This window comes from Lepidochelys olivacea (assembly GCF_965140295.1).
Source record: "Lepidochelys olivacea isolate rLepOli2 genome assembly, chromosome: 6".
Taxonomy (NCBI): domain Eukaryota; kingdom Metazoa; phylum Chordata; order Testudines; family Cheloniidae; genus Lepidochelys; species Lepidochelys olivacea.
Window position 1 is genome coordinate 11,566,370 of NC_140416.1, and position 27,185 is coordinate 11,593,554.

General features: G+C 53.1%; 1 protein-coding gene across 5 annotated transcripts in view; it reads right to left on the reverse strand.

The window, feature by feature from the left end:
- Positions 1-1,557: 1,557 nt before the first annotated feature.
- Positions 1,558-27,185, reverse strand: part of SYT7 (synaptotagmin 7) — a 177,808-nt gene continuing 152,180 nt past the window's right edge. For all 5 annotated transcript variants that reach the window (XM_084630410.1, XM_084630409.1, XM_084630408.1 and 2 more), the window contains 5 exons: positions 26,590-26,860; positions 25,325-25,494; positions 24,413-24,527; positions 23,709-23,908; positions 1,558-10,193 (listed from right to left, as the gene is read on the reverse strand). In XM_084630410.1, the coding sequence (XP_084486536.1) occupies positions 10,089-10,193; positions 23,709-23,908; positions 24,413-24,527; positions 25,325-25,494; positions 26,590-26,860 (861 nt within the window). In that variant the 3' untranslated portion in view covers positions 1,558-10,088. The remainder of the gene's footprint in view (positions 10,194-23,708; positions 23,909-24,412; positions 24,528-25,324; positions 25,495-26,589; positions 26,861-27,185) is intronic.

Genomic DNA, 27,185 nt, shown 5'->3' on the forward strand with positions numbered 1-27,185 from the left:
TGCCTCTGTGACTAACTCCTTGCTCTCCAGATTTCCAGCCCATTGTAGGTGCGGGAAGCCAGTCAGATGCTGACGCAAGGGCCTGTTTGAAGCGCCCTAGGAAAGGGCACAGTTAGCAGTGTGCTGCCATTTCCATCTGCTCCTCGCGGACAGAAGGTTGTCAAGTGTGAACACAATTGATAATTGCTGGGCGGACCAGAGGAGCCCTTTCTGTCACACAGTCAGGGGCAGGAGGCGGGCAGCGCCGTTCATTGTGGGCCTGTAGCACCAGGTGTTTATCCTTGTAGCAGGCAAACCCTTTGCTGAACAGGTCAGGGCGTGGCTTTGCAGAGCGTCATGGGTAGATGCCCTAAATTATTAAAGTGAAAACCTGGGGCAGTTGCCAAAGAGGGGGCAGGGGCACACTTGCCTTTATCCATCCCAGTCAGCCCCATGTCCTCTTTCAGTCTAAACAAAGGACTGAGTATAGTGAAGGACCCGGTGGGGGGGAACCTGTGTTTCTCCTTTGGCATCTCCTGCCTGTGCTCTCCCAGCCCTTTCACTACCCTGTATTCCACCCTGCTCAGAGTCCTGCTATGGGTTTACTCGTCTCCTTCTTGTCTGGGCCTTTCTGCTGCTGGGATTTCTTGGAGCCTCTCGCTCCACACTCGGCTCCTTGCTTTCTTTTCTTTGCCAAGCCAGTGCTGCTGGCTATAGCACCAAGAGCACACTGAGCCCTTGGCAGACCCGTACGATCCATCCCCTCCCCCAGTCGCTCAGTCCCCACACCCCAATCCCCTCTCCTGTGCTTCAAAAGCCTCCTGCTCCTCTACGCAGGGTCCTCCAATACTTTCCCTCTGGCTCCATGGCCCCAAATATTTCTCGCCATGGCTCCAAAGGGGTTTGGAGGTCTGACAAAGTCACCTTCTGCCAGGGTTGAGGGGCCTAGAAGCCCACTGGCAAGCGGATATGTTGCAGGCAGGGAGCGGAGGCCATGCGCCCAGAGGCAGGGTGACTGGCACAGCACTGCTGTTCAGGAGGCCAGGCAGAACAGTAGGAGGAAAGGGGAGCCAGCCAGGCCAGCACTAGGGGCTGGATCTCTCCGGGTTCCAGTGAAAATGGGAGCGATCCATGTTACAAACATGGGTCAGAAGGCCAGGGTCACCCACTCCAGCTAGACGTTCCCCAGCTTTTGGAGAGCATCAACGTCTGGCTAAGCTTTGTAGCCCTGTAACAGGCCAGTTTCCTTAGCCCATGCCTGCAGGAAGTGCATTTTGCACAGCATTCTGGGTCTCCTTACAGCCCAGCCCACCCTACCCCTCTGCCACATCCAGGCCATGTCTTAGGAGGCTGTTTGGGAAGCTGAAACCACAGAGAAGATGAAAATGCCTCAAGAGGTTGAGGGCAGGGAGAGGATCTGCTGATCCCTGGATTTCCCTGTGGTGGGAACACCCCTTCCATCCCATTCTCCCATCTTGCGTCCCCTGGTGGGGCTGTGCGTGAATCACACCCCGCCACTCCCCTCCCGCATCCCCGGCACCCTACTGCAAGTGACCAGAGAGAATGCTGAAACCCGAGTTATTTGCTGTCCTTTATTATTCAGAAGAGAGGCCGCCTCCACAAAACGAGGGGCCAGGTCTCCAAAAATATGGTTCTTCAAAGAAAACGATCCTACCTCGTAAACATTCGAGATGATGAAATCACGCTGGCTTAGTAGTAAGTAGTTGGGTTATTTGTCGCCCGTTATAATTTTTTTGGTGTGTTTTCTCTGTTTCTATTATAAAATTACGGCAACGCCATGAGTTTAACATCTCTTCAGCCCAAACACAATAGAAATGAGGCAGCAGCGGTGTCTAGCCCAGCTGCTGCCGTTGCTGCTAGCAAAGAAGTCTACAGTTTAGTCATTATGTTTTTTCGTTTTCTTGTATTTTACACACCAGTTCGATGGTTATCAGCACATGAAGAAGAGCTACCCAAACAAGATACAGCAAAGAGCTCTAGAGTTAAAAAGGAACACGCAACTCCTGGAAATCCAGCCATACAAAAGAAACCTCTCCTGGGGAAAGGAAGGGGAACGGGTTAGCCCCGGCTGCTAAGCCAGTGGGAACACGGGCAGAGAGGCTGCTTGGTCAATAATGAAAATAGTACTTTGCATGTCTCTAGCACCTTTCATTGAAGGATCTCAAAGTGCTTTACTCAGAGGCCGGATTTGTCTCCTGTTCCTCGTGTTAAGTAAGCACCTTGCTCCACAAAAAATGCCACTGAAGTCAATGGGGTTTCTTGTGGCACTGGGGGACGACGCTATGTGACTTTGGGGATCCGAAACTGGTTCTTGTAGATTAAGCCTCACAACCTACCCCCCAGCGAGGGAGGGAAGTATTATTAGCCCCTTTTTACAAGTGTGGAAACTGAGGCACGGCGAGGTTCAGTGATTTGCCCAAAGTCACACAGTGAGTCAGTGGCAAAGTCAGTGATAGAACCCAGGAATCCTGGCTTCATGTCCTCTCTGCACTAACCATTAGACATGCTGCCTCCTCATTAGTTGAATGGCAACTATTGCCCCTCCACGCCACCACCCTGCTTATTATCAGCCAGTCAGTGCCACCATTGCTGTTAGCCAGCAGCATGAAACCCGTTCAGCTCCTCTTCCTTTCCTCTGCCAGGTTTGGAAGTGTCTTTGATTACAAAAAAAAGGAGAGAGAATATGAAAAAAAATACAAATATTCTTAACATGATTATTTCTGTCAAGATTGTCCAGCACTTTAAAGAGGGACTTTCATCGCAGGCAAAACTTTAGTTTGATGCATAAATACGTTCCTTTTGTGGCTTTACATCTCCACATGACATTAGCTGCGTACATTGGTCACATGGCTGCCAATGCAGGAATGGGTACCAGGACTTCTGGGATGTTAGCTACCCCTGCCCCTTTGCTAGCCCGGATCTCCCAGCATGTTATGAATTCAGCCTGGGCTGGAAGTAGGAATATCCCTGTTGTACCAAAGAAGAATCAGAGTCCTACGGAGGTGCAGCAGTTTTCCTGAGGCCACACGGGGACCAGTGTGATGGTCAAAACTGAATCAGTTTCACTGAGAATTTTGGAAGTTGTGGAGCCAAACCCCAGCCTGGAGGGGGGTGGAAGGCCACCAGGGAGCAGGAGTTCAGAGGGCAGCTCCATGTCACAGACACGGAGGACCCCAGGGCTGGCCTCACCTTAACACCTCCATAGGTGACGAGTTTACTCTTTCCCGGTGGGGTTGCACATGTCCCCCTTCTGTTTCTTCCACTGTCCAGCAAGAGCCACCATGCCAAAGCTGAGACATCACAGTTGTAACCATGGCCACAGCCTGGGCTGTCACTGTGGCAGACTTCTGACAGGAGTGGGTGGACTAGTAAAACGCCCCTTGCCCCTTGAGTCCTGAATAGTTTTGTGCCCAAATGAGCCAAATTCTGTTCACTCTGCTGCCTGAGGGTTGTCACACTTGTAATTTGGGAGTGTTTGGCCAGGGGCTAGCGACACAGGGTCCTAGTCACAATTTTAGCACAGGTTGGTGCAAAAGTTCATACCAGAAAGTTGGTTAATTTTTTTCCTCCTGTTGTGAATGGTTCCATCATCATGCAATCAGTGGAGCAGAAACAGCAGCAGTTTCAAACAGTTGTGAACCACCGGTATCACCCGAGCTATGGCCGAATAACAAATAGTGTATATTAGAAGGAATGGGGCTCTGGACGACGATCATTCATCCCATAGTTGGACTAGCTCTAGCTCGGACTTTGCCGGAGGCTCAGGAAGAGACAGAGGAAGGGCTGCAGGTGAGAAACCGTTCCCATCAACACAGCTCAGCTCAAATACTGACATGGGAAGCTGCATGTTTTCAAGTTTGCTTTGGCGCGAAAGTCCCCCTTTGCGAAAAGTATCCCTTTGGAATGTTTCCTTGCATCTGATTGGCTGAGAGCTGCACGGGTGGGGCACAAAAATAAAAAGACGCTGTCGCCCCTCCCACATCAATACGAGTTTGGTTTTTATTTCTGTAGTAAACCGGTAACTATTTCACCTAATGAGTGCAGATCGCTAAGGGCCGTCTCACCGTCTCTCTTGCTCTCTCTGCATTTTTAAGTGGCCTTTTTTTCCCCAGGGTCCCTTCCCCCACAGACCAATAAATAAACCTATTAGCACTTCCTCTGGGCTTTGAAGAACTGGCTCAGCTGCGAAGTGATGCCACAAAATGGGGGAACAAGAAAGAACCAAAAGTCCACCCAACCCTTTCTAGGAGATCCCAACCCTTTCCCCATCACCTGTAGGCCTTCTTCCGTCCTCCCGTCATGGTTTATTGTTAATTTTATAAAAATGTGCCCATCACAAATGTCTCTAGGCACCTGCACGTTATGTAGAAAAAACACCATAACACAATAACTATGTCAACCAAAGAAAAGACTCTTATGCCCTAAAAAATAGGTGAACTACTGTACAGAGCCTATCAGTCACCCCAATCAGGGAAGGTCTGAGAGAGTAGGTGGTCCTTACATCACGCCCACCAGGTTACAAACCTTGGGCTCTGTTGGCTGGATGGAAGCAGAAGTGAATGCGTGCGTTGAGAGCCTTCCCTGAGGCTGCCCCAATAGATTTTAAAATCATGAATAACCTAAGACTGAGAGTGACATCAATTATCAAGGTGGCACCCAAGGAGGTGGTTGCACCGGTAGTGAGGACCTAAACAACCCTGTGATTTATAGATTAGTAGTGACACCGTGAATCACACCTGGAAGCTCATGGGAATCTACTATAGCCTCTGGAAGAATAGGTGTAACGTTTTCACTGGGCCGGACACAGCTCATTACCAGGTTTCGCACCAGTGCTACAACCCAGATGATCTCCAAGGGACTGCCAGTGTAGAGTGCACGGCAGAAATCCAGTCTGGAGGCCATCAATGCCTGAATAACAATCAAGGTCCAAGTGAGATGGTCACAATCGTCTGACTAGAGGCAGAAGAATAAAAGCTGCCAGTGATGCCTGAGATTGCGGGGGAGGCTGGAGTTCTGACAGCACCTCCAGTTTGGACCTGCGCTAATAAAGGGTGGGAACAACCTTTCAATAACCCCCAGCCATACACTTTAACTGGTACCCAACCTACCAGCATCATTGCGCCAGGAAATGGAGATGCCGCGCGACCTGCCACTGACATAACAAGGACATTGCTGTGGCCTGTAATGTCTCAGTCTCCTCTGCCCCTGGTGGCCTCACGCACAAACTGAACAGGACCTAATGGAATTGCAGCGTACCACACATGAACATGTCCTTCCGTCAATAAAGCAATTGCCCAGCATCACCTGCCCTGAGCAGACCTACGCCAGAGCCATCTCATCAGCCCTAGCTACGATCTTCGATAGAGTCAACCAACCCTCAAGGTCCTCAGCTCCAAAGGCTGCTGGCAGATCTATAAGGAACATGGTGATACCTGAACTTTGTCCATCACTAGGAGCTCATCAGGCAGCAAGACTAGTGCAGCCTCCATGCCACAAATGGAAAGGAATCAAGGCAACCTATGGACTCTACATGACACCCAAGGTGTCCTCCCACAGTCTCTTCAGTGATCTCATCTAAAAAAGGGTAGATTAGAGCAAGGCCAGTGAGACTGACAGCATCAAGCGAGGACAGCGTGTGCATGGACCTAGTGAGGACCGCCAATGAGAGGCAGCTGGCCTCGTCAGTAGGCGTTAATGATCTCACCCAACAATGGACACAGTGTTCCCTGCCTCCCACCCCAGCTCTGAGGGTTCCAGAACATCACAAGGGAAACTGAATAGATGTTGTCATCACCCAGGGCAACGTGCTATGTGACTCCACCACCCAGCCCGGCATGAGTGCAGCAAGGCAGCCTAGACATCACTAAATGCAGAGCTCCCATGGTCTAGGGGAGCACACCCTATACCTGGTTTCACCCTGGTATCCCCCCTCGCATTCCCCCCACCTACACGTCCTAGTACCCGACCCGATACCTAACCATCCACTTAGCACCAAGACACCCCAGCACTCACCCTATCATGCCATTCACCTACCCAGTCACCACCCCAGGCACCAGCCTACCCAGTGGTCTCAGTACCTAACTCAGCCATCCACCCAGCTGCCCCTGCAGCCACCCCAGGCACACGTGCACCAATCAGTCCCAGTACCCAGCCCTGACACCCTCTCCCTCAATCAGGTCTGGACCCCTTAACCCTTCCCCCCATCTATCAGTCTTGGCACCCACCCCAAGGACCTTCACCCTCCCATCTATCATCCACAGCACCCTTGCAACTACCCCACTCGCCCTACCAAGCAGCCATCCTCCCACCCAATGGCCTCAGCACCTATTCCACCATCCAGCCAGCTGCCTCAGCACTCAACACACCCACGGTGGGCAGAGCAAGGTGTGTGTGGGGGGAGGGCAGAGTCCCTTCAAGCAGCCAGCTTTGGGCACTGCAGCCCTGTGTGATGGGGGTGTGTGGGTGGGCTGGGAACAGTGAACTTGTGACAGGAGCCCGGCTTGGAGGGGGGACACACTTTTTTTGCGAGGGGGGGGCTGTGTGGCAAAGGTGAACCATTTTATGGCGCCCCAGTAAGAGTGGCTGGGGGGGGGGAACCAGCGACATGGGGCTGGGGAACAATGGTGAGGAGCCCAGGCCTCAGCAGGGGAGCAGCCATGGTGCCCTGGAAAGAGGGTCCCAGAGGGCCATGCATAGCAAGGGGGCAGCTGTACTGGCCCAGGGATTGGGGAGAGCTGGCTGGCATGTACCAGCCGCCTGCCTTGAGTCTAGTTCAGGGCCTGAGCGCTGTGTTTCTGCCAGCGGGGGAATCAGGGACCAGCCCCATGCGCAGATGGGGGGCCGGGAGGGCAACTCTGGAAGCGCCTAGTCTCTGCGGGGCTCCCTGGCCAGCAACCTGGGTAGTGACTCCAAGGGCGATCAGCTGGAGCCAGAGCCCCGGCGCTGCTCTGCCTATGGCCCTACAGTGCCACCCGGTGGAGGCTCTGCAGCTGTGCGGGCGCTCTCGCCGGGCCCATGGCTTGGGCTCCAAAGCAGACGGGCAGTTTCCAGCTAGCTCTCCAGCAGGGTGTAGCGAGGCCGATGCTTAATTCACCACAACCCCCCCCCCCCCCCCCGGCTCAGCCCTGGCGGGAATGGGGAGTAACAGGCCCTTCAAAGGGGCAGAGGAAGGGCCGGGGCAGCTCGGCGCCCTGGGGCTGCGTGACGTGCTGGGCAGCAGGCAGGGTCATGCGGGGAGTGCGGGCCATGGGCTGCTCCTGGCTAGGCCGGTGCCAGCCGCTCCCAGCAGGGGGCGGTGTAGGCAGTGGCGTAGCAGCAGGCCTGGCGCGCTCACAGCTAGGCCAGTCTGGCCCCCTGCTTGTGGGGAATGGTGGGCGATGGGCATGTGGGGGTGGGATGTGTCCACAGCGTTCCCATGCCCCAGCGCTCTGGCGTTCTTCACCACCTAGCAGGGGCGTCTGGGTGACATTAGTTCTTTTGTGCCCGTTCGTAGGCGAGGTGCAGCCCCTTTGCCCCAGTGTCGTACTGCCAGGAAATGAGCAGCAATGCCCAGAATGGTGGGGGGTGGGGAACAGAGCACCCAAGGTGCCCAGTCAGCTGCTCCGGCGGACGTGGCCCAGTGGGGCGCTTGGTATGGGCTCAAATGGGCCACCGGGAAATGGCCGCCACTACCGCAGCCCATGCAGGAGACCCCATCATGGGGTGGCATCACATTTGGATTGAGGAGGAGGGGCCATATCCAATCCCACAGCTAGGGGGAGACAGATAGCAAGTGGGAAACCTTCACAGACAGCACCTCTGAGGCCTAGGGCAGATTGGGTGCTGGAGGGGTGGGCAGCGTATGGTGAGGGTGTGGGGCGTCTGGGGTCAGGTTGGGGGATGGGTGCTGGAGAGCTGGGCTGTGTATGGTGAGGGTGTCTGGGGTTGGGATGGGTGCTGGAGAGGTGGGCTGTGTATGGTGAGGGTGTGGGGCGTCTGGGGTCAGGTTGGGGGATGGGTGCCGGAGAGCTGGGCTGTGTATGGTGAGGGTGTCTGGGGTTGGGATGGGTGCTGGAGAGGTGGGCTGTGTATGGTGAGGGTGTGGGGCGTCTGGGGTCAGGTTGGGGGATGGGTGCCGGAGGGGTGGGCAGCGTATGGTGAGGGTGTGGGGTGTCTGGGGTCAGGTTGGGGGATGGGTGCTGGAGAGGTGGGCTGTGCATGGTGAGGGTGTGGGGCGTCTGGGGTCAGGTTGGGGGATGGGTGCTGGAGAGCTGGGCTGTGTATGGTGAGGGTGTCTGGGGTTGGGATGGGTGCTGGAGAGGTGGGCTGTGTATGGTGAGGGTGTGGGGCGTCTGGGGTCAGGTTGGGGGATGGGTGCCGGAGGGGTGGGCAGCGTATGGTGAGGGTGTGGGGCGTCTGGGGTCAGGTTGGGGGATGGGTGCTGGAGAGCTGGGCTGTGTATGGTGAGGGTGTCTGGGGTTGGGATGGGTGCCGGAGAGGTGGGCAGCGTATGGTGAGGGTGTGGGGCGTCTGGGGTCAGGTTGGGGGATGGGTGCTGGAGGAGTGGGCTGTGTATGGTGAGGGTGTGGAGCGTCTGGAGTCGGGTTGGGGGATGGGTGCTGGAGGGGTGGGCAGCGTATGGTGAGGGTGTGGGGTGTCTGGGGTCGGGTTGGGGGATGGGTGCTGGAGGAGTGGGCTGTGTATGGTGAGGGTGTGGAGCGTCTGGAGTCGGGTTGGGGGATGGGTGCTGGAGGGGTGGGCTGTGCATGGTGAGGGTGTTTAGGGTTGGGATGGGTGCTGGAGGGGTGGGCTGTGCATGGTGAGGGTGTTTAGGGTTGGGATGGGTGCTGGAGGGGTGGGCTGTGCACGGTGAGGGTGTGGGGTGTCTGGGGTTGGGTTGGGGGATGGGTGCTGGAGGAGTGGGCTGTTTGTGGTGAGGGTGTCTGGGGTCTTGTTGGGGGATGAGTGCTGGAGGGGTGGGCTGTTTCGGGGTCCATATGCCTGGGAGCGTGGCAGTGTTTGGGAGCTGGGACATTCTCTCAGTTTGAGCAGGATGAGGCCCTCAGCAGCCAGAGGGAGGTGTCTACAGTCAAGCTCTCATTAGACCTAAAGCCGAGCCCAGTTTGGCTACCGATCCATCTGTTATGGCTTCCAATCCCGTATGCAACAGAGTGGTCACGAGGGGAGACCCTGTCTGGTGGCCGGCTCCTTCCGCCTCCCTCCCTATCAAGCATCAACTGGCAGCAGAGACTGGCCCCACTCCCCCTGTGGCATCAGTTCCTTCAAACGCCACGCACCAGCCAATGAAAACCCCACCTCCCGCACTGGAACCGCCACCGTCCTGTGGGATCAGGGGTTGCTTCCCAGGCAGGGCAGAGAGCGAGAGAGACGTGAGCAGCCCGCACGCAAACGTGACACTTACAACACGCTTATACACACACACAAACGCACAGGAGGCTGTTGGAGTGACGCGGCTTCCCCCAGCCCTGGCCAGGATGGGATTCTAGCCGCTATTACTTATATTATTCTTATTACTCTTACAAGTTTTATTGAATTAAAAATAAATGACCTCAAGGAGACGAAAGGCGCGTCCCCCTTGCCAGCCCCCCTCCTAGGCCCACGCGCCCCCTAGGAGAAGTTGGCTTCCTCGGGGGACCGCTCCCAACGGGCCTTGGGCTGGAAGAACTCGTAGGAAGTCTCGTGTGGCGGAGGCGTCTCCTCCTCTCACCACCTCACAGAGCCAGTCGCGCCAACACCACTTCCCCTCCCCCCAGGGCCAAAACAAACCAGCGCCGAGGCTTCTTCCCACCTAGAGGGCTGGCGTCTCTCTCTCGGCGTAACGAGTCAGAAGGAAAGGCTAAAGCAGGAAGTCGGGCACTAAAGATGCTCCCATTGGTGCCGGGCGCTCCGTGGACACAGCGGGCGGCCAACGCTGCTTCCCAGAGTTTGGAAACGTCGCCAACTTCACACCCTCAGCTCCTTGTCAGCCCCGAGCTCATCCCCTAGGGGGATCCCCAGGTGCCTCCGTTGTGCATAAAGTAGCGAGAGTATGGCCAAGAAACGTCGACTCCGAGCGGTGAAAGCCAGAAAGAATTCTCAGCCGCTGCCGCTCAGGCCTTCAGCTGGTGCCACTGTGCCACGGCCTGCCGGGGATGGGAGATCATATCCTTCCAGTGCTTCACCTCGCCGGGGCCACTCTTCCAGGACAGGTAAATCTACAGGGAGAGAAACCCGAGAGTCACTGACTCCCCCTCCTTGTGTGCCTGGGCCACAGCTCAGCTCTGCACCACCCCCTTCCAACACTGCAGCTAGGGTCACCTTCCTTCCTGCTGCACTGACTCCATTGGCCTCCCTTTAGCTCACTGGATTCCTGCTCAGAGACTTTAAAAGCCAGAAGGGAGCATCATGATCATCAAGTCTGACCTGCTGCACGTTGCAGGCCATAGGACTTCACCCACCCAATCCTGCAATAGACCCTGAACCTATGGCTGAGTTACTGATGTCCTCAAATCTTGATTTAAAGACTTCAAGGTCCACCATTTACACAAGTAAAGTCCTGCTCTGGCTCCTCATCCAAACCCTTGCAGCCTTGCCCATGACCGTATCTCTCCTCTCGTTGTCCTGCTCCCAGCATGTTCCTTCCTATTCTATTGCTGCCCTCCCTCTTTGTACACTAAGTTCTGTGGCCCCCATGCCTCGACCTGCCTCCCAGCTCTTGTCCCCCAAGCCAGCCCCCTGCCCTTGTTGGAGTTAGCCTGATGGACCGGCAAGAGAGGCGTGGCCAGGGTAGCAAGGTGGTGGGCTGGTGGGTCTGGGGGAGAAGAGGACCAGCTAGCTGTGCAGGCCCACTGGTGAACAGGAGGGGTTGCAGCTGCCGGGGAGGTGCCCTTGAGATGTTCTGGCTATCTGGAGATGACCCATGCTCTGAAGCAGACAGATATTCAGCGGGACGTGAGCATGGGCGCCAGATTTGTATATTTTTTGGTGGTGCCCAGAACCCCTTCCCCCAAGCCTCACCCCGCCACTTTCTGGCTTCCGCCCCCTCCCCCGAGCGACACCGGTAGCCGGCAGGGTAGGGCAGGCTGCTCACTGCTGCTGGCACCAGGCCCCCTGCTAACGACACAGGCTGCCCTAGATCCCATGTCCCCCTGAAGTGCCGGGTCCCCCAAAGCGCAGTAAGCCCAAACATTGGTGGAGCCGGGTCCACGTTCCTAAATATTGGTGGAGCACGGGCACCATGGGCCCATATAATTTGCCACCTACGGACGTGAGGCTGTGTCACTAACACGACACCTCTACTTTGCTAACCACTGGCAACACCGTTCAGAGAAAAGTACCAACCACCTGCCAGTTCCAGGCAATTAGGCACAGTGCAGAGAAGCTCTGCAATTAGGCACCAGGTTCCTCTTTGGGGCATGCATCTCTGGCCACTAAATCTCAACCCTTCTCCTCCTTGGGCCTCTCATCCACAGCCCTGTTCCATGGACCTCTGGTGATAACATCAGCTGCATCCCTCCTCTGCCAAGCAAATTTGATGGAGGCGTCAGAATTAGCTACAAGGCAATGCAAGTGAGTGAAAACCCCTCCGCACAGGCTGGGTTATTTTTATCTGCCGATTTTCTATACAGCCACATTGAAAATGTGCGTGTCAACCCTCCTGCATGCTGACAGCTGAGACATGTGTTCCAGATGCACTAATGGAGACTTGTGATTGTCACTCAAAGTAACAGGATTTCATAGCTTGACTTAAGGTATGCTATATACTGGTAATTATTCAATCAGAAGTTATTATCATGTTGCCAGCAGCAGAGCTGTGGTTGAGGTTGTAGAGGGCAATCTATTTTCAGTCTCGGGCTGCAGTTGCCTGGAACATACTTGACAATTTTCCTTTGCAAGTTTCTTTCAAGTTCTTTGCTCTATTGCTTGGAACTTTCTCAACGAATTTCCTTTAGTAATGAAATGTCTCTCTCTCTCTTGCCCTGCCTGCTGTACCACACTTGATCTACCTACCTACCTTTTGACACAGACATGCCCAGGCAGGTATATTACATCTGTGTCCAACTGTCCTCCAGATATTTCAACCAAGGGGTCTTGTGGACTCTAAAAGCTAAGAATGAGCTAATTATCATGGTTATTGCAGGAAGTTTGTACATAGGGTGGCCACTCATTCATTTCTTGAATACTGGATATTTTGAGAATGGCATGGGCCTGATCCCGCTGGTGTGACCCCACACCTGCCGGCGAGGGTGAGGGTGCATGCGAGGTCCCACCAGCAGGGGCGGAGTGGCGCACTCTTCAAAATGGTGTCCTCTGTCTGATAACGGACAAAACCACATCCGGTTTTGTCTCAGTACTGGATGCGGGACAAACCGCCCGCAAAGAGAACTGCCTGGTTGAAAACTGGGCACCTGGCCTCCTAGCTGTAAGGGGAATAATTGTAGCATTATATCACTTGTAGAATATTGGGTTCCAAAGCTATTGGAGATGAAACTTGTCGCCTGAGGCAGGATGGGTCTCCAGAGCGGACTCAATCAACCCTGAGAACAACGGACATCCACCGACCCAGCCCAGCTCTGGGTTTGCAGCCTGCAGCAGATGCAGGCTTGAGCACTGAGACAGACAAAAGAACGCCAAGGAAAAACTGTGAGTAGGGGACCATCAGGACTGAGCTGATGTTAATGGAATGCCCCGATTCTGAACTGAGACAAATGTCTGTGGCTGTACAAGGGAAGGAAAAAGGGCCAGCAGAAGTTCAGGCTCAAGGCATGTACAACGTACACTGACAGACCTATCCTAAAGGCTGGAAGGTAATACGGTTAGAGACCGGAGAGAAAAAGGAGACATTTTGTTGGTTTCTGTCTGTTTCGGGAGAGGGCCACAGAACAAAGGCCAGTGCACAGTGGCCATGAAACACATTGCAGACGGACTCCACGGCAGTCAGAGCAGCTGCGTGCCCAATGTGGATCAGCTGCTGCAGGAACGAGGTTTACGCTCATGGAACAAGTTGCAGGGAGAGCGGCTAGATCCCTCGGGAATGAATGAAAATGTGGGGAATGCAGATCTGGGTGCGACTCCCAACAACAGGGGCCAGCCTGGCACAGCCCTCAACAAAGCAGCTTTCGGCTGGAGATGGTGTCACGTAGTCACAGGCTGGGTGCTCTGGAACTGCTCTGAATGAAGTCAGACAAGACTCTAGAGCAGCGTGTCTCCCCTGAGGGCACACTCTCACCAGGGCACACCTCCTTGGCTCCAGCCCCTCCTGGGTCTGACCTCGGAGCGTTCAGTGCCCCTGTTCACACCGTGAGCTTCCCGCAGTGAGTCCACCTGGATGGGACACCTGGGGAAGCCCTATACGCTCCAAAAGGGGCCGTGCATCCCCACTCTGCAGTCAGCAGTAGAAAACAGAAGGGCTTATTTGTCGTCGGGAACACAGCATAGAACAGAGTTTGTTAGCACAGAAATTAGGAACTTTCAGCAAAGTCCATCCTGGAGGGCAGGGGGTAATCCCGAGCCCAGAGCTTTCCCCTCTTCAATCCCCCAACCACAGACTAACCAGCTTCCAGCAGCCCAGCCTCTGTCACACCCAGTTTGCCCCTCCTCCGGCCTTTGTCTCTTTCCTGGGCAAATGGGTCACCTGGCCTCCACCCGGCACTTTGTTCTCCAACATCTCTGGCTTGCTCTTGCAGAGGATGGGCCCCGGCAATCAGCTGCCAGCATACTGAATGTTGGCCATTGTCTGAGCCCAGGCAGTCAGACCTGGGGGGTCTCTGTAATGATTACACACCCTTGTCCCACCACCTAGAAGTAGACACTTAAGTAACACATGGGGGAAACTGAGGCACACACAGAGTATTTTGACAAACCATTAAGAACATTCCCACTTCATCCCAGATGACCAGATCGGAGTTGGTGAAATTGGAAAAGGAATGAGAGCACCAGAGGTGGATGGAGGAGAGAGTCTGCAAGAGAGAGAAAGCAGTCCAGGAAGCTGCCCATTGGAGACTGATGGTGCTGAAAGCATGAACACAGGTGAGCAGGAGCTTAGAGTGCTGGAATTACAAAATAAGAGCCCTCAATCCAGGGGTAGTGCCCCGCTCCCCAGGGATCAACCAGCTATGAGAAGCGATGCCCAAGCTGCAGGGACAGGCAGTCTATAGAGGAGCATCTGATTACCTTTGAGAGGATTCACAGAGTACACCAGATTCCTGGTGCACAAAAATGACTGTCTTGCTTCTCAAACTCTCTGATAAAGCCTTACACGTGTTTAATTATATGGATCTGTGGGAGGCTCTGGTTTATGATCGGTGCAAGGAAACTATTGAAAATGTTTCAAATCCCCCGAGGCATATCGCCTACAGTTTAGAAACCTCAGCAAACATGATCAGATGAGTCACGGGAACTATGTTTATAAAATGGGATTATTTAAGCAAGTGGCTAAGGGGTAAAGGGGCAGAGGGTTGTGAAAAGCTGGTCGACATGTTTGTTCACGAGCCATTCTTTGATGCCTGCAGCACTGATGAAGTAAGGGCTGCAGTGTGGGATAAAACCCCAATGACTGTAAAAGATGGAGCTGATCTATAGGTGCAAGACCATTTGTGGAGCGCATGCCACAGAGGGATGGGCAACATCCCGGCATAAAGGAAGGTCCCTGATTTGTCCTGGGGAAGAAGGCAGGAGAGGTAGGTCTAAATTCATACCACCCCAGAAATGGTCCCCTCCTGGCAACACCAATAACAGGTTCCCAGTCCAGTGGGATGGTCCCAGAAGCTGTTACCTGTTTGAGTCTAGTGAATGCATGAGGAAGCAATGTGCTTCCTACGTGGAATCCCAATGCCAACCCTGAACTGGGCAGTTTAAGGAATCCCCGGTCCAGAGCCCCCCAGGGTCCGTGAGAGGGTCCCAGTTAATTTTGTCCAGTTTGACCTACTGGAGGTGGACAAAGATGCCAAGGTAAACAGCAGAATGTGCTGAGGCTGGAGGGACACAGGGGTCCATGACCCACTTGTCAAGGAGGATATGATTAAGGAGTCTGATGTGCTCCCAGGAGAGAGGGTAAAGCCCTTGGCCCTGGGGTAATCCAAAACCATGGGATCTTTGGCTCACACTGAGCTTGTGGGGGAAGGTTTAAAAGGAACTTTAAGGCGGGGGTTCTCCAGAATATACCTGTAGATGTGCGAGTGGGGAATGATATTATTTCACTGCCTAGGGCTGTTAATATTGTGACCTGCAGCAAGAGGGAGTGTCCCCCTGGGGTCCCAGACACACACCCTGCAGAGGGGGAGGCAGCTGACGTGGGAGGTGAGATCTCCACACCCTTAGCAGCAGAGAACAGCGAGATGTCCACAGGGGAGGGGGATGAGGGGCAGCCCTCAGTATAACCAAGGCCAGGAGGAGATTGCTGCAGGACAGAATACATGGCTTCCACAGAGGCAGCAGATTGGTGTACACTGCAGGTGTCTGGAAGACCAGGGACTGGACATGAGAGTGTAACAAGGTCATAGAGTTGTAGAGTTGAAGGCCAGAAGGGCCCAGCAGGGCATCCAGTCTGACCTCCTCCATTCCACAGGTCACTAACACCACCCAGTACCCGCACGCTACACCCGGCAGGTGGGGTGTGCTAACTGCTAGCCTGCAGAGGGGAAGAGTAGCAGGCTTGCGGAGCCTGGATCAGAGCACTTGGGTTGCCTATAGAATTGGGAGGCTTTCTTCTGGTGGGCACAGAAAAGCCTCTCTTATGCTGTATGCAGGTGGTAGTGATTCACCCTGGCCACCTGGAGTAACCCCCAAAAGTGTCACATGAACCTACCTACTGTGTGTAATCTATCTAATCTAATCTACATGCCTGTCACTGTAGCAAAGTCTAGGAAGCTTTTCTGAAAAGTTTGTGCATAATTGGTTCATCTATTTTTGAATTAGAAGAGAGGAGAAAAAAACCTCTTTTTTCCCCTTTAAACAATCCTGGGTCAGACACTCAGCTGGTGTACATCAGTGTAGCCCGTGCTGAGCTCACCAAGGCGATGCTGATTTACATCAGCAGGGGATCTGACCCCCTGACTCTCAAGGATGGCGATGGTTAGAAAAACTGCTGAAAATGGCTTGTTTGGATCAAGAGACCTTGCTCCCCTCCCAGCTACAGGAGAGCGAGCTGGATTCCATTCTGCCTCCCGCATTGGCCAAATGTCCCTGGAATGATGCTGGAGGCAGTCAGGCCCCTGTTGGGTCTCCAGATACCAGGTGGGGCTTGCAACACTGCCGGCAGCTAGACAAATCAGCTCCTGAACCAAGAGCTGGGCATGCTGGCTGTACAATCCTTAAGAGTCAATACGGAGCCCTGCAATGTTAATGTAATGTGCATGGCCTGCTGAGAACTGTAAGGGTTTGAACCTTCTCAGCGGGAGACACCATTTAAAGCAAGAGAAGCAGCGTAGTTAAATGGGGGAGGAAAATGCTGCTCTCCTCGCTGGTCTCACTGCACGGATGGGAGAGAACCACTGCTGAGCCTGCAGTGAAATCAGTTAGGCCATGGATTTCACTGAGGCCGCTTCTCCCTATTGCCAAGTGCACTTCCAAAAGACAGAGACTGTCCCATGGACATCTCCTCTTCCAGTGAGGACAGTGGGAATGAGACATGAGAATCCTAACAGGTTATGATCTCCATGCTTTCTCAGCATGCAGTCTCCCCACATAGCCTGCAGCCTCCTCTGCTCTCATCTCTCCTGGTCAGTTTACACCTGGGTTCTGGCACGAATATTTTTCAAGTGTTCCAAATCTTTTTCCTGTCTTGAATCAGGACAAAAAGTCAAAATCTTGAAAATATTTGTGAACCCAAAAACCAATTTTTTCCCCATTTCAGGTCAACCAAAACACCAGGTTTCCATTTTGACTTCTCTCCCACTTTTAAAAAAACCTTTCTTTCAGACTGATTAGCTTACATTTCAAAAGTCATTTCACACCACAACACTGGAATTTGTTGTTTTGAAAACGTTGACGTGAATTATTTCGACAATTTCAAAACTTTTTCCTTTGACATTTTTCCAGTTGGGAAAGGCGTTGGCCCCAATCCTGATATGTGAACAGCTTCAGTTTCAACATATTGGCATTTTTGTTATGAAAAATCGAGGCATGGAAAAATCCCATCCCGCTCTCATTCTGGCCTCCTGGTGTTTCTGGTTTGAGTAGCATAACCAAATCTGATCCTGCCCGATTTTATAGGATAGAGGCACCTGTTCCATAAAAGAGGGTCGACACTGAAGCTGGGAAATGCAGTTCCCAGCTTAAGGAGTCATACCCACATTAGTGCTGATTGACTAGCATGCTAAAAATAGAAGTGTAGCCACAGCAAGCACAAGTGGTGGGAAGGGCTAGCTGCCCCAGTAGGATCCTGTCTGATATGCTAGGTATATATTTGCTGCGGCTAGCCCCGCCCACAGCTTGCCCCCCGACCCATGCCAATGATCTGGTTTTAGCACACTAGCTCCATCAGAGCTAGTGTGGGCATATTTACTTGAGCTAGGAATTACGCCCCAGCTCAAACTGTAGACATACCCACAGACATGAAGCAGCCCTGCAGGGGGCTGGGAGGGCCTTGGGTGATTGAAGGCTAGTTGTTCAAATGGCTCTTAAGTCACATAGGCGCTTTGGAAAATCCTACCTATGATGACGCTGTGTTTGCAACGTAGCTGAGTTAATAATGTTGCTGCAAACCTTGGACCAGAATCCAGCCTCGGTGACGCATGTGTATCCTCACTGGTGGTCGATGGGTTGTATTGGTACAAAGGGGAACAGAGTTTGGGCTGTCTACTTGTATCACTATCACGGTAGCACCTGAGGCTCCAATCAAGCTCACACTTAGTGAGAGACTGCCCATGCCCCACAGAGCTTACACCCTAAACAGACAAAGGGCAGGAGAAGGGAAGGATCATCCCCCCTCGGACACATGAAGAACTGAGGGCCAGAGAGGTGAGGTGACCAGCCCTTAGTCACACAGGGGGCTACAGTGGAATCAAGAATTGAACACACAGCCGCGGCTGAGGCCCAAGCCAACGCAACCAGCCATCCTCTCACTTTGTGGCCTGACTGTGCTTAAACTCTCAGCTTCTTAATGCCACCTTCATGTTCTGCTTTTAATGTAATAGACATGGTGTTTGTTTTATTGCAGCCCAGCATGAGGGAATAATTGACTCCCTGCAGCATGCAGTAATAATAATGAGATTACCATGTCAATGTATCATCATTACCCTAATGGGGGGAGAGTTATAGATACTTAGTGTAAATCAGATTTACAACAGATTTATTTTTTGTAAGTACCGCCTGTAATTTTGTCTTTACACATAAGGGGCCAGCTCCCCAACTGGTGTAAACTGGCTGTATCTCCATTGGAATCAATGGGTTAGATTCTTCCCCAACTGACGTAAATCAGCATCATTCCACTTGAGTCAATGGGCCAGATCCCAAGCTGGTATAAATTGGCTGTAGCTTCACTGAAGTCCTTGGAGCTTGGCTGATTTACACCTGCTGAGGGTCTAACTCAAGGTTAACTAGTTCTTTGGTTAGGACTCGGGGCGACTCAGCCTTGGAATACATGTGCAATGAGTGTTTGCTGTAAGATCAGAAGGCGCTATATCCAAAGCATAGATCCCATCTTACTGGGCCCGATCTTGCCTCCATTACTCACACAAGCAGCCCCATTAAAGCCAATGGATGTACTCTCCTGAGTAAAAGTCACAGGATCACTCCCCACAGCATGAGATATTTTTCCTCCACAGGACAACTTTGTTGTAGGTGGAGATTACACTCTACCTGGAACTGCAGAGCAATGAGCCTTTCATTTTATTTCCCTATAAACAGAGTTTCATTAGATTCAAGTTAACCCGAAAGCAGGTTCTGCTGTACACTGGAGAGACAAGTGTAGCAGAAAAGCTTAGGCAGAGAGATCCATTAGACACAGTGGATGGCTCATTTCCTTGGTATCCCAGTTGTTGGCTGGATTAGCAACTCTTGGATCATGTCAAGTCGGAGCCGAGACTGTGGCTGGGTTGGTTGCAGAGTTTAGTGCCAGATCCGAACTTTCCCAGAATTCCAGTGCCTTTTGGGACTGGGGGTTTCTTCTAGGATTGGCTGTAGTATGGAGTAGTTCTTTGGGAGGCTCCCCCCGTGCGTATGCAATGAATGACTAGTGTTCATATTCCGTGGCCGTTCCAGGGCCAGAAGGACATGTTGGAAAGTCACATGGCTTTTGGGATGGGCTCTCATCGGCATAGGGTGATGGAGCAATAGGAGGCTGTGGGAAAGGCGAGGAGACCGAGACACTGAGGTGTGGCTACTGCAAGCAAAGTTGTTTCGACTTGTTTTTTTATTGATGGACGAACCTTTGTTTAGTTAATAGAGTTACCTGGAGGGCTGGGGGGGGTGGGGTGGGGGGACTCAGTGAATGGTTACCGGGCTATGGGGCCTTTCGCCTCCAGGCCACTGGTTTGAATTTAGGTAGGCAGGTTCCCATCTGACATCTGTTTGGTGGCTTGGGTGGGATGAATTCAGTGGTCTTGGCCCACTTCCCAGTGGATATGTATCTACGTCATGAAACCAATCAATACCCTCTTGACAGCAGTCTCAAAAGAGAGCTTGAGGCTTGAATGGGGCAAGGACCATGAACTCCCACCCTTCCATAAAGGTGATCTTTCCAGGTCAGAGATGAGGGACAGCACTGTTTTTGTCAGCTGTTCCATATCAAGTGGCAGGACAAGGTCAGCAACGAGGATATTCATAGCTGAACCCAGAAACTGCCTCCCATCAGCACAGGTTTGGGTTCGGTGGCTTTCTAAGTGCAGACATATCATCAGGAGGGAAGATCAATGAATTATAAAGTGTGTGTATCAAGGAATGCTGCTACACAACTGGCAAGGTCATGGGTACCAAGTGCTTCAGTGGTGCAATAGGACTGCCGATGGTGGACACAGACTGACTATCCAGCCTGACCGCCTTAAGGACCTAGCTAGAGATCAGTCTGGGTGGTGCCCAATCTGCAAGGAAGCGACATTCCTTTGGGATTTGCCTTGATGATGATGACAGCGATGGGCCTTGCTCATACTGTGCATGCTGGGGATTAACAGAAGATGTCCCACTCCAGGGCTGTCAATCTAGCATCTTTCACCAGCACTAACCTCACATGAACATTTAAATAGTTAACTGGGGTGGAGGGGGAAGGTGAGCAGCCTCTTCTGGCTCAGGGAGAAGAAGACTTTAGACAGACCACTTGACCTGAGCTCCTCGATGTGGTCACTTATTACTAGGGGTTGGCCTCTCAATCGCCTCGGCTTGCCCACGGGCTTTCAGGCCATCTTTACAGTTAGAGCTGCGCAGTGCGATAGCTGGGCTCCGTGCTGCTAGCTGAAGGCTGATTCCTTGCCCAGCAGTGTTCCTTCTGGAGCATCTGGGAGTGGTGAGACACGCTGTCCCGATGCAGCTCAGCTGTTCTCGTTCGAGGCAGCTGTTCTCAAGTCGGTGTAAAAGAAGTGGTGGCTCTTCTGCCAGTGAAATCCTAACTGCACTGGGAAGGACAGACTGGTGTCTAACAAGACACTTGTGGACAAGATTCTGGACTCAGTAGTGGTACAGGGCTGGAGGAATATCTAGACAGTCCTGTTCAGCAATGAAATAGCTGCCCAGATTCAGTCGGGGACACAGCACCAAGAATCCCCTTGCTAGCATCAGGGATGATTTACTCACCACTTTGCAAACACAGAGCTGTCCTTGATGGTGTTATTAGATCTATGGGCAGATGTGGATACTGTGGATAGTTGGATGCTACTGCCTCACCTAGATGATTAGCGGAGCAACACTGGGAATGCACTGGACTGGTACCAGTCATGTCTGCACGCTGGGAATTTCTGGAGAAGAGGCTGAGAGACATCTGCACAAGCTTAAAAAATGTTAAGTATCTATTTGAACCCAACCCGTGGGGCTCACTCTCCACCGTCCAAATCAGTATCACACACATTGCTAGAAAGGAGTCTGGAACTTCTCTGGATCTCCCAGTGGCCATGAGAACCACGGAATTCTATTCTGCTGTCTTGTGGCTTTCTTGTACCTACATCCACTCAGTGCTGTCACAAAGCTATAGGCTTTTGTGCTTCACCTCTTATGTGGACAATGGCTAGATTTCCATCCCAGTGATCTAGGTGATGGACCTGGCTTTCCTTTTCATGCCATTTTGCTCACGCGGGAAGACGCCAAATTCCCCATGGGTGTGATCCATTGATCCCAGTGGAGCTGCGCCTGATTATCCTAGCGATGGATGTGGCTCCGTTTCCCTAACTGGATACATCAACATTTTTTTATGGACAAAGCTGAGATGTTGCTCCTGTTTCCGACATTTGGCTCCCTATCCTCATGTGCCCTGAAGATGGTCCTGGCCATGTTATAGCGATTCCCTGACTTATGCATAGTTTCTCACAGTAAATCAATTCCCGATCCCTGTAGGCTTCACCTGATTCCAGGATCTTCACAGTCCAGAATTCTCTAGGTGGCAATGGAGGCATGGGGCACTTTTTGGCTTGAGCACCATGAGCTTGACACTCTAGACAGGGTATTGTTGATGAGTTTTCCTCCCCTACAGCACCATCATTTCCACATTATGCCCTCTGTGTGAGGGACTCCTCTGTGTGCTGAGAGATGAGTTCACGAGTCTCTTATTTCTGTTTAAGGCACTTCCTGACTTCCCCGTTATACTCCCAAGACATGGTTGGCATTAACGTCCCTTCTTACGAATGGACAGTTGCCCTCTCTCCTTGCCTGGGGCTACGTTGCTTTGGTGGCACCAGTTCCAATGGTCTGTAGGATTCCCTTTTCTTCGCCTCAAGCTAGCGCAGGACAGAGGGGCTCTGAGCCGCCATGTTGCAGGGGCACGATATTTGGGGTGTTTGCAGTGAACTCTGCAGAGAGCTTTTGGGATTCCCCAATTGGCTCTGTTGGCTGTGGTGTTGTGTGACACCGTGATCCCTGTGGAAGGTGCAAAATGGATCGCCAAACCCCAGAAATGCCTTGCAGAGCCACCTAAAAGACACAGGCATTGGAAAAAGGCCCAGGAGATCAAACGATTGTTGCTTGTATTAGCAGCTGGCTGATGAACAGGGAGCAGAGAGTAACTGTTAAGGGGGAGACCTCTGAGCAGGGAGCAATATCAAGGGAGGGAACCTCAGGAGTCAGTGCTAGGATTCCCATCACTTAATATTCTCCTTGACAGGCTAGGGGAAGGGGAAATTCACGAGCTTTGCCTCTGATGCCCAAATCAGCCATAGCAAATGCAGGAGAAGGGGAAGCCAGCAGCAAAGGGAGCTGGGGAGAGCAGTGCTGCGGGTGCCTGAGGTTCAGTAATGCCATGTGAGGCCATCCGCCTTGGCAGAGGAAGAAGTGGAACAGAGACAAATGTGGGAAGGGACCAGTTATCTACAGAGCAACAAGGCTGGGAAAGACCCAGGGAGGAACAGCAGCTGAGTGTGAGCTTGCAGAGAGGCTCCATTGTGAGAGGAGTCAGTGCCGGCCTAGGATTGGGTGGATCGGGATCGTGTGACATTAAAGATAGGGAGGAAATAACGCTGTTTCTTGTTTGTCCTGGCTCTTCCTGCTAACACAATCCAGCTGGGTCAAAGCCCTGAGGGGCACAATTGCCACTGCAAGCCTAATTTGAGCAGGCTATTACTACGCCCTTGTGGGGTCAGAGTCAGGCAGCTGTATGTGTACGTGGGGGGGAAGAAGGGTTAACATACAACCAGCCGTTTGCGCACACAGTCCTGGTTAACTGCGTGTACAGACTAGGCATGCAACTGCACATGCATTTTTGTATGTACACAATGGAGTGCCTGGAATATCACCTCCTTTGGGACTGAGTCCCACCGCTGGCGTGTGTCCGGCCTACTATGCTCTATAGCTCCTTGTCAATATCACAACAGCCAAGCCATTCGAGCCTCCCCTGCCCCTACCATGCATGAATCTCTTCTTACACCTCCCTGGACAGTTCCAGCCCCTTCAGTGACCTAGCAGCTTTGTACTGATGGGTGATTGAATGCACTTGGCAAGAACTAACTTGGGAGCAGTCAGGGGGACAAAGCCCCTCTCTGTGAAGCATTACCATCCCCGCGTGGCCCAGCAGGGTTTAACAGTGTGCCCCAGGCTCCTGTGAGCCCTCTTTGCTTTGGCTGTGTCTCTCCTCCATTCTGTGAGTCCTTAGCGAAAACACTGGCCAGTGCTGGAGCCAGAACAGACCCCAGCCGGACCCCACCTGACACAGCCTCCCAATGCTGACAATGCCCATTACCTATATCTGTGACATGTGTGAATCAGCTGCCCTTATGGCCTCTGCCAGTGGTATGTGCTGGTGGCCTAAGCCCTTAGTGCATGTCCACGGCCTGCATGCATGTGTGGCACCTGTGCATACGGCCTATGGCAATGCTGTGAGGCTGTGGCCTATGGCAATGCTGTGTGCTGGAACAGGCATTTTAAATGGAAGCGTTCAAGCCCTCTCCCTGTCCCAGAGGTGGGAATACAAAATATCCGTGGTGTGCCCCTCTGAGCGCTGCGCTGGGATGCTAGTGAAGGTCCCGCCTTGGCCTCCCATAGCCCCTTCCCCTCTGTGCTAACAGATCCCACTTTCCTGCCACCCCTGTGACCTGCTCCCCCATCACGCAAGCCCAGGAGAGCTGTGGCCCTGGGGCTGTCTGGGGGGGGACACACACCTTGCCAATGACATCGTTGCGGCTCAGCCTGTCCTTGTCCATGACGGTGATGATGATGGTCGTCTCTCGCAGCTTCTCGGTGGGGATGTCGAAGATGAAGGACTCGTTGAAGACTGGGTTCAGGCACCGCTTCATTACCACCGTCTTCTTCTTCTCCACTCTCTTGTCCTTGTACATCAGCCACACCTTGACGTAGGGGTCTGCCATGGAGAGGAGAGGTCAGACACAGTGCTCTTAGGCCAGGGCAGGGCACAGTGCTGTTAGGCCAGGGCAGGGCTCTTCCCGCTTCTGCTCCTTAACTTGGCCTGTCCTCAGGTTTCCTGCCTCTCACGCCAGGGCCCTCTCTTTCAGCTGGTGGCCTGCAGCCTCCTGTTCAGTGCAGGAGAGAGGGATCTGTGGGGCAGCTCCCCTTTTCGCTGCAGGACGTGTTAGGGAGCTGAAACAGGCCAGGGGGACTCTTGAGTTCCTCCCACTGTGGGACAGAAGGGACTCAGAGCTGACTGTTCCCTCTGGAAGACAAAGGAGGACTCTCTCCCTGGTGTGGGACAGAGGGACTCCGGACAAGTTCCTCCCTGAGGAGAGGCAGAGGGCCCCAAGGTGAGGAAGAATAGATTGCAGTTATCCTGCACCTTACTACGCTGTGGCGAATGGCCCCTGCCAGTACCCCTGGCTCAGTACAGAAGAAGGGCCCTGATTGCCAGTACCTGAAGTCCCCCCGATGTCCATGGCTTTCAGATTCCGTGCTTTGATGATATTCACAATGATGGAGTTACCGGAAGGGTTGTAGCAAAGGGACAGGAGGAGTTCTCCCCGACTTCCCTGCAGAGAGGAGAGGTTGTTATAGACTGGCAGAACTCCCTGGGACACCAGCTAGCCTAGCTCAACCAGAGCACCTCGGCGGCCCTGTCCCCACAGAAACCACCTTCAAACATATTTATGGCTGTAACATGCTTTGCTTCTCCACCACATACGAAGAAGCTGGCTGTCTAGGGCTGGGGAATCTGTAGCATGGCTTCAGCTAGCACCGTTATTGGAAATAAATTCACATCCACATGGATCAGTGAAAGTATCCCGCAGCTGGTGCCAGCCCACGTGTTTGCAGTTGGCTCTAAACCATGGCCGAGAACTGTTTTCTGCTAGTAGAGTGTCTCCTACAGGATGCACAAGGCCTTAAACCCCTTCTCAGCTGACAGGGGGTAAGACCCCTAGGCCTTCGGATTCTGAATAAAGAGAAGATGCAGTCCCCAGGGCTGTCAATACTTCCCTTTTTTACCGGTACCAGATTCATGGGTCCATCACTGATTCATAGATTTTTAAGGCCAGAAGGAACCACTCTGCTCATTGTGTCTGACCTCCAGCATAGCACAGGCCGGAGACATGGCTCTCATCCCAGCCTCCAGGAGTGTTGCTGGGATAGTGGTAGATCCCTCTGGGTATCTCACAGTGGTGGGGGTTCAGGGATGTCCTCTCTGGGACCCTTGCTGTGGCAGCTTCAGGATGTCCTCTGGGAGCACTAGGCTGTTATAGTCACTGAGGCCAGCTAATAGCCACGTACACTAAGCCAGGGCATTACACACTGGCTAAGCCTCTCTCTGAACACAAAGCAAAGGCCTTACACTCCCATCGCTGCAGGGTTTCAGCTCCTTCCAGAATGTCTGCATCTGGGTCAGGTCCAACTTGTTGAGTGGAATGGACACCTCTCCGATGGGGTCATTGCGACTGAAGCGGTCATAGTCCAGAACCTGGAGATACAGCACCCGCTGCACCACCTTCTCGTATGGGAAACCTGCCAAGGAGACCAGAGCGGGAGGTGGCTACCCAGGAACGTGGCAACACGGCCAAGTCTGGCAGAGCCATTCCAGATCCATACACCTACTTAAACCCAGGTGGCATTCATGCAAAAGAGACCATCCCTGGCATGCATCTCTCTAGCCAGTTCTGGCTGGTGTATGTTGCTGGGATCGAACAGTCAGTGGAGAAGGGGCACTGGTTGGAGGGAGACACACTTTTCAGTAATTTTATGGCCTCTACTAATATCTGTGGTTACGAGTAATCAACCCTCATGCTTCATGACACCAGCTGGCCACTGGAATCCCACCTTTCACAAACATCTTCCACAATTGGCTGGGTGCATCGCAACTGACTGTGGAGGTGTTTCTGTGAGTGATCAGGTATTGACTGTTCACCAGAGGTTGGACCCAGATCAATGGTGTGATCTGATCCGGCAGGAGGTCAGATCCCAAGGGTGTGGTCTGATCGGGCCGGAGGCAGGACAGTCTGATATGGTTTAGCAGAAGCAGAGATAGTGGACCAGATAGGCCAGAGATGTGGCACACAAGGTGCGACGTACGACTAGTGTGACCAGTGGTTCAGTACGGGGAGGCAGGAGAGGGGATCACAGAGCTGATTGTCCATTGGGGTGGCTGTGGGGGTAGGTCACAGAATCCGATGCTGGAAGGACCAGGAGGCAGGACGTTTGGCCAGACAGGCCAGTGGCTCAATGTGGGGAGGTAGGAAAGGGTGTACTGGTGCTGACTGACCACGGTGCGATCCAGCATGGTGGAGAGAACAGTCGTGTGGAGAGATCAGCCTGGCAGGAGCAGGCTCACTGCTGCTCTAGATGGCTCACTTTGGGCTCCAGTCTGGCAAATCCTGCTTCCTACAGGGACTTGGACTCACTTTCTGTCTCTCTAGGTGTTCATATGGCCCTCGTCACCACAGTATCTGAGCGCTGGGAGGCACGAAGTGCTAACCCCATGCTAAAGACAGGGCCCAGAGGCACAGGGGAGAGGCAGTGACTTCCCAGGGTTAGCCGGGGGTCAATGGCTGAGCTGGGACTCGCTCCTGGCTCACGCCCTGTCTGCTGGCTCCTGCCGCCTACCTTCAAAGAGGAAGGTCTCATTCCAGTGCGGGTTCAAGTTCTTCCTCTTCACTTTGGTCTCCAGCTTGTTCTTTTTATCAGGCAGCAGGTAGATCTTGACAAAAGGGTCACTGGTGCCGCTGAAGTCCTTGGCCGGCAGCTCCTGAGCCTTCATGATCTTGACAGTCAGGGTGGATTCCTGGAAGTTGTAGCCGACGCTGAATTGGATTCGGCCTAGGTTCTCCCTGCTGGAGCTGTCGTGTCCCTCGTCATCCTCAGAGCCTGGGGAGAGCTGAGTGGGGACAGAGAATGGAGAGTCATCCTGGAGAACTCAGCATGGGGTGAGCACTATTGCCAGGGAGAAACCCAGAGATCTGTCTATCTACCTGTCACTTCACCCGCCTATCTATGATTTATGTTCAGTCTTTGAGCTCCTCCTCCTATAGCTGCCCTTCGCCCCACCCCCTCTCTCCCCCTCCTTCCCCAAGATGGGACCAGAGGAGGAGACTGGCCTGATTTCTCCCCATCAGGCAGCTCGGGACTCTACAGACCCAAGAGGCATCTCTAGTCGGGGCAGAGTGTAAATCTGCAGTGAGGCAGGGGGGCTGGAGGCTCCT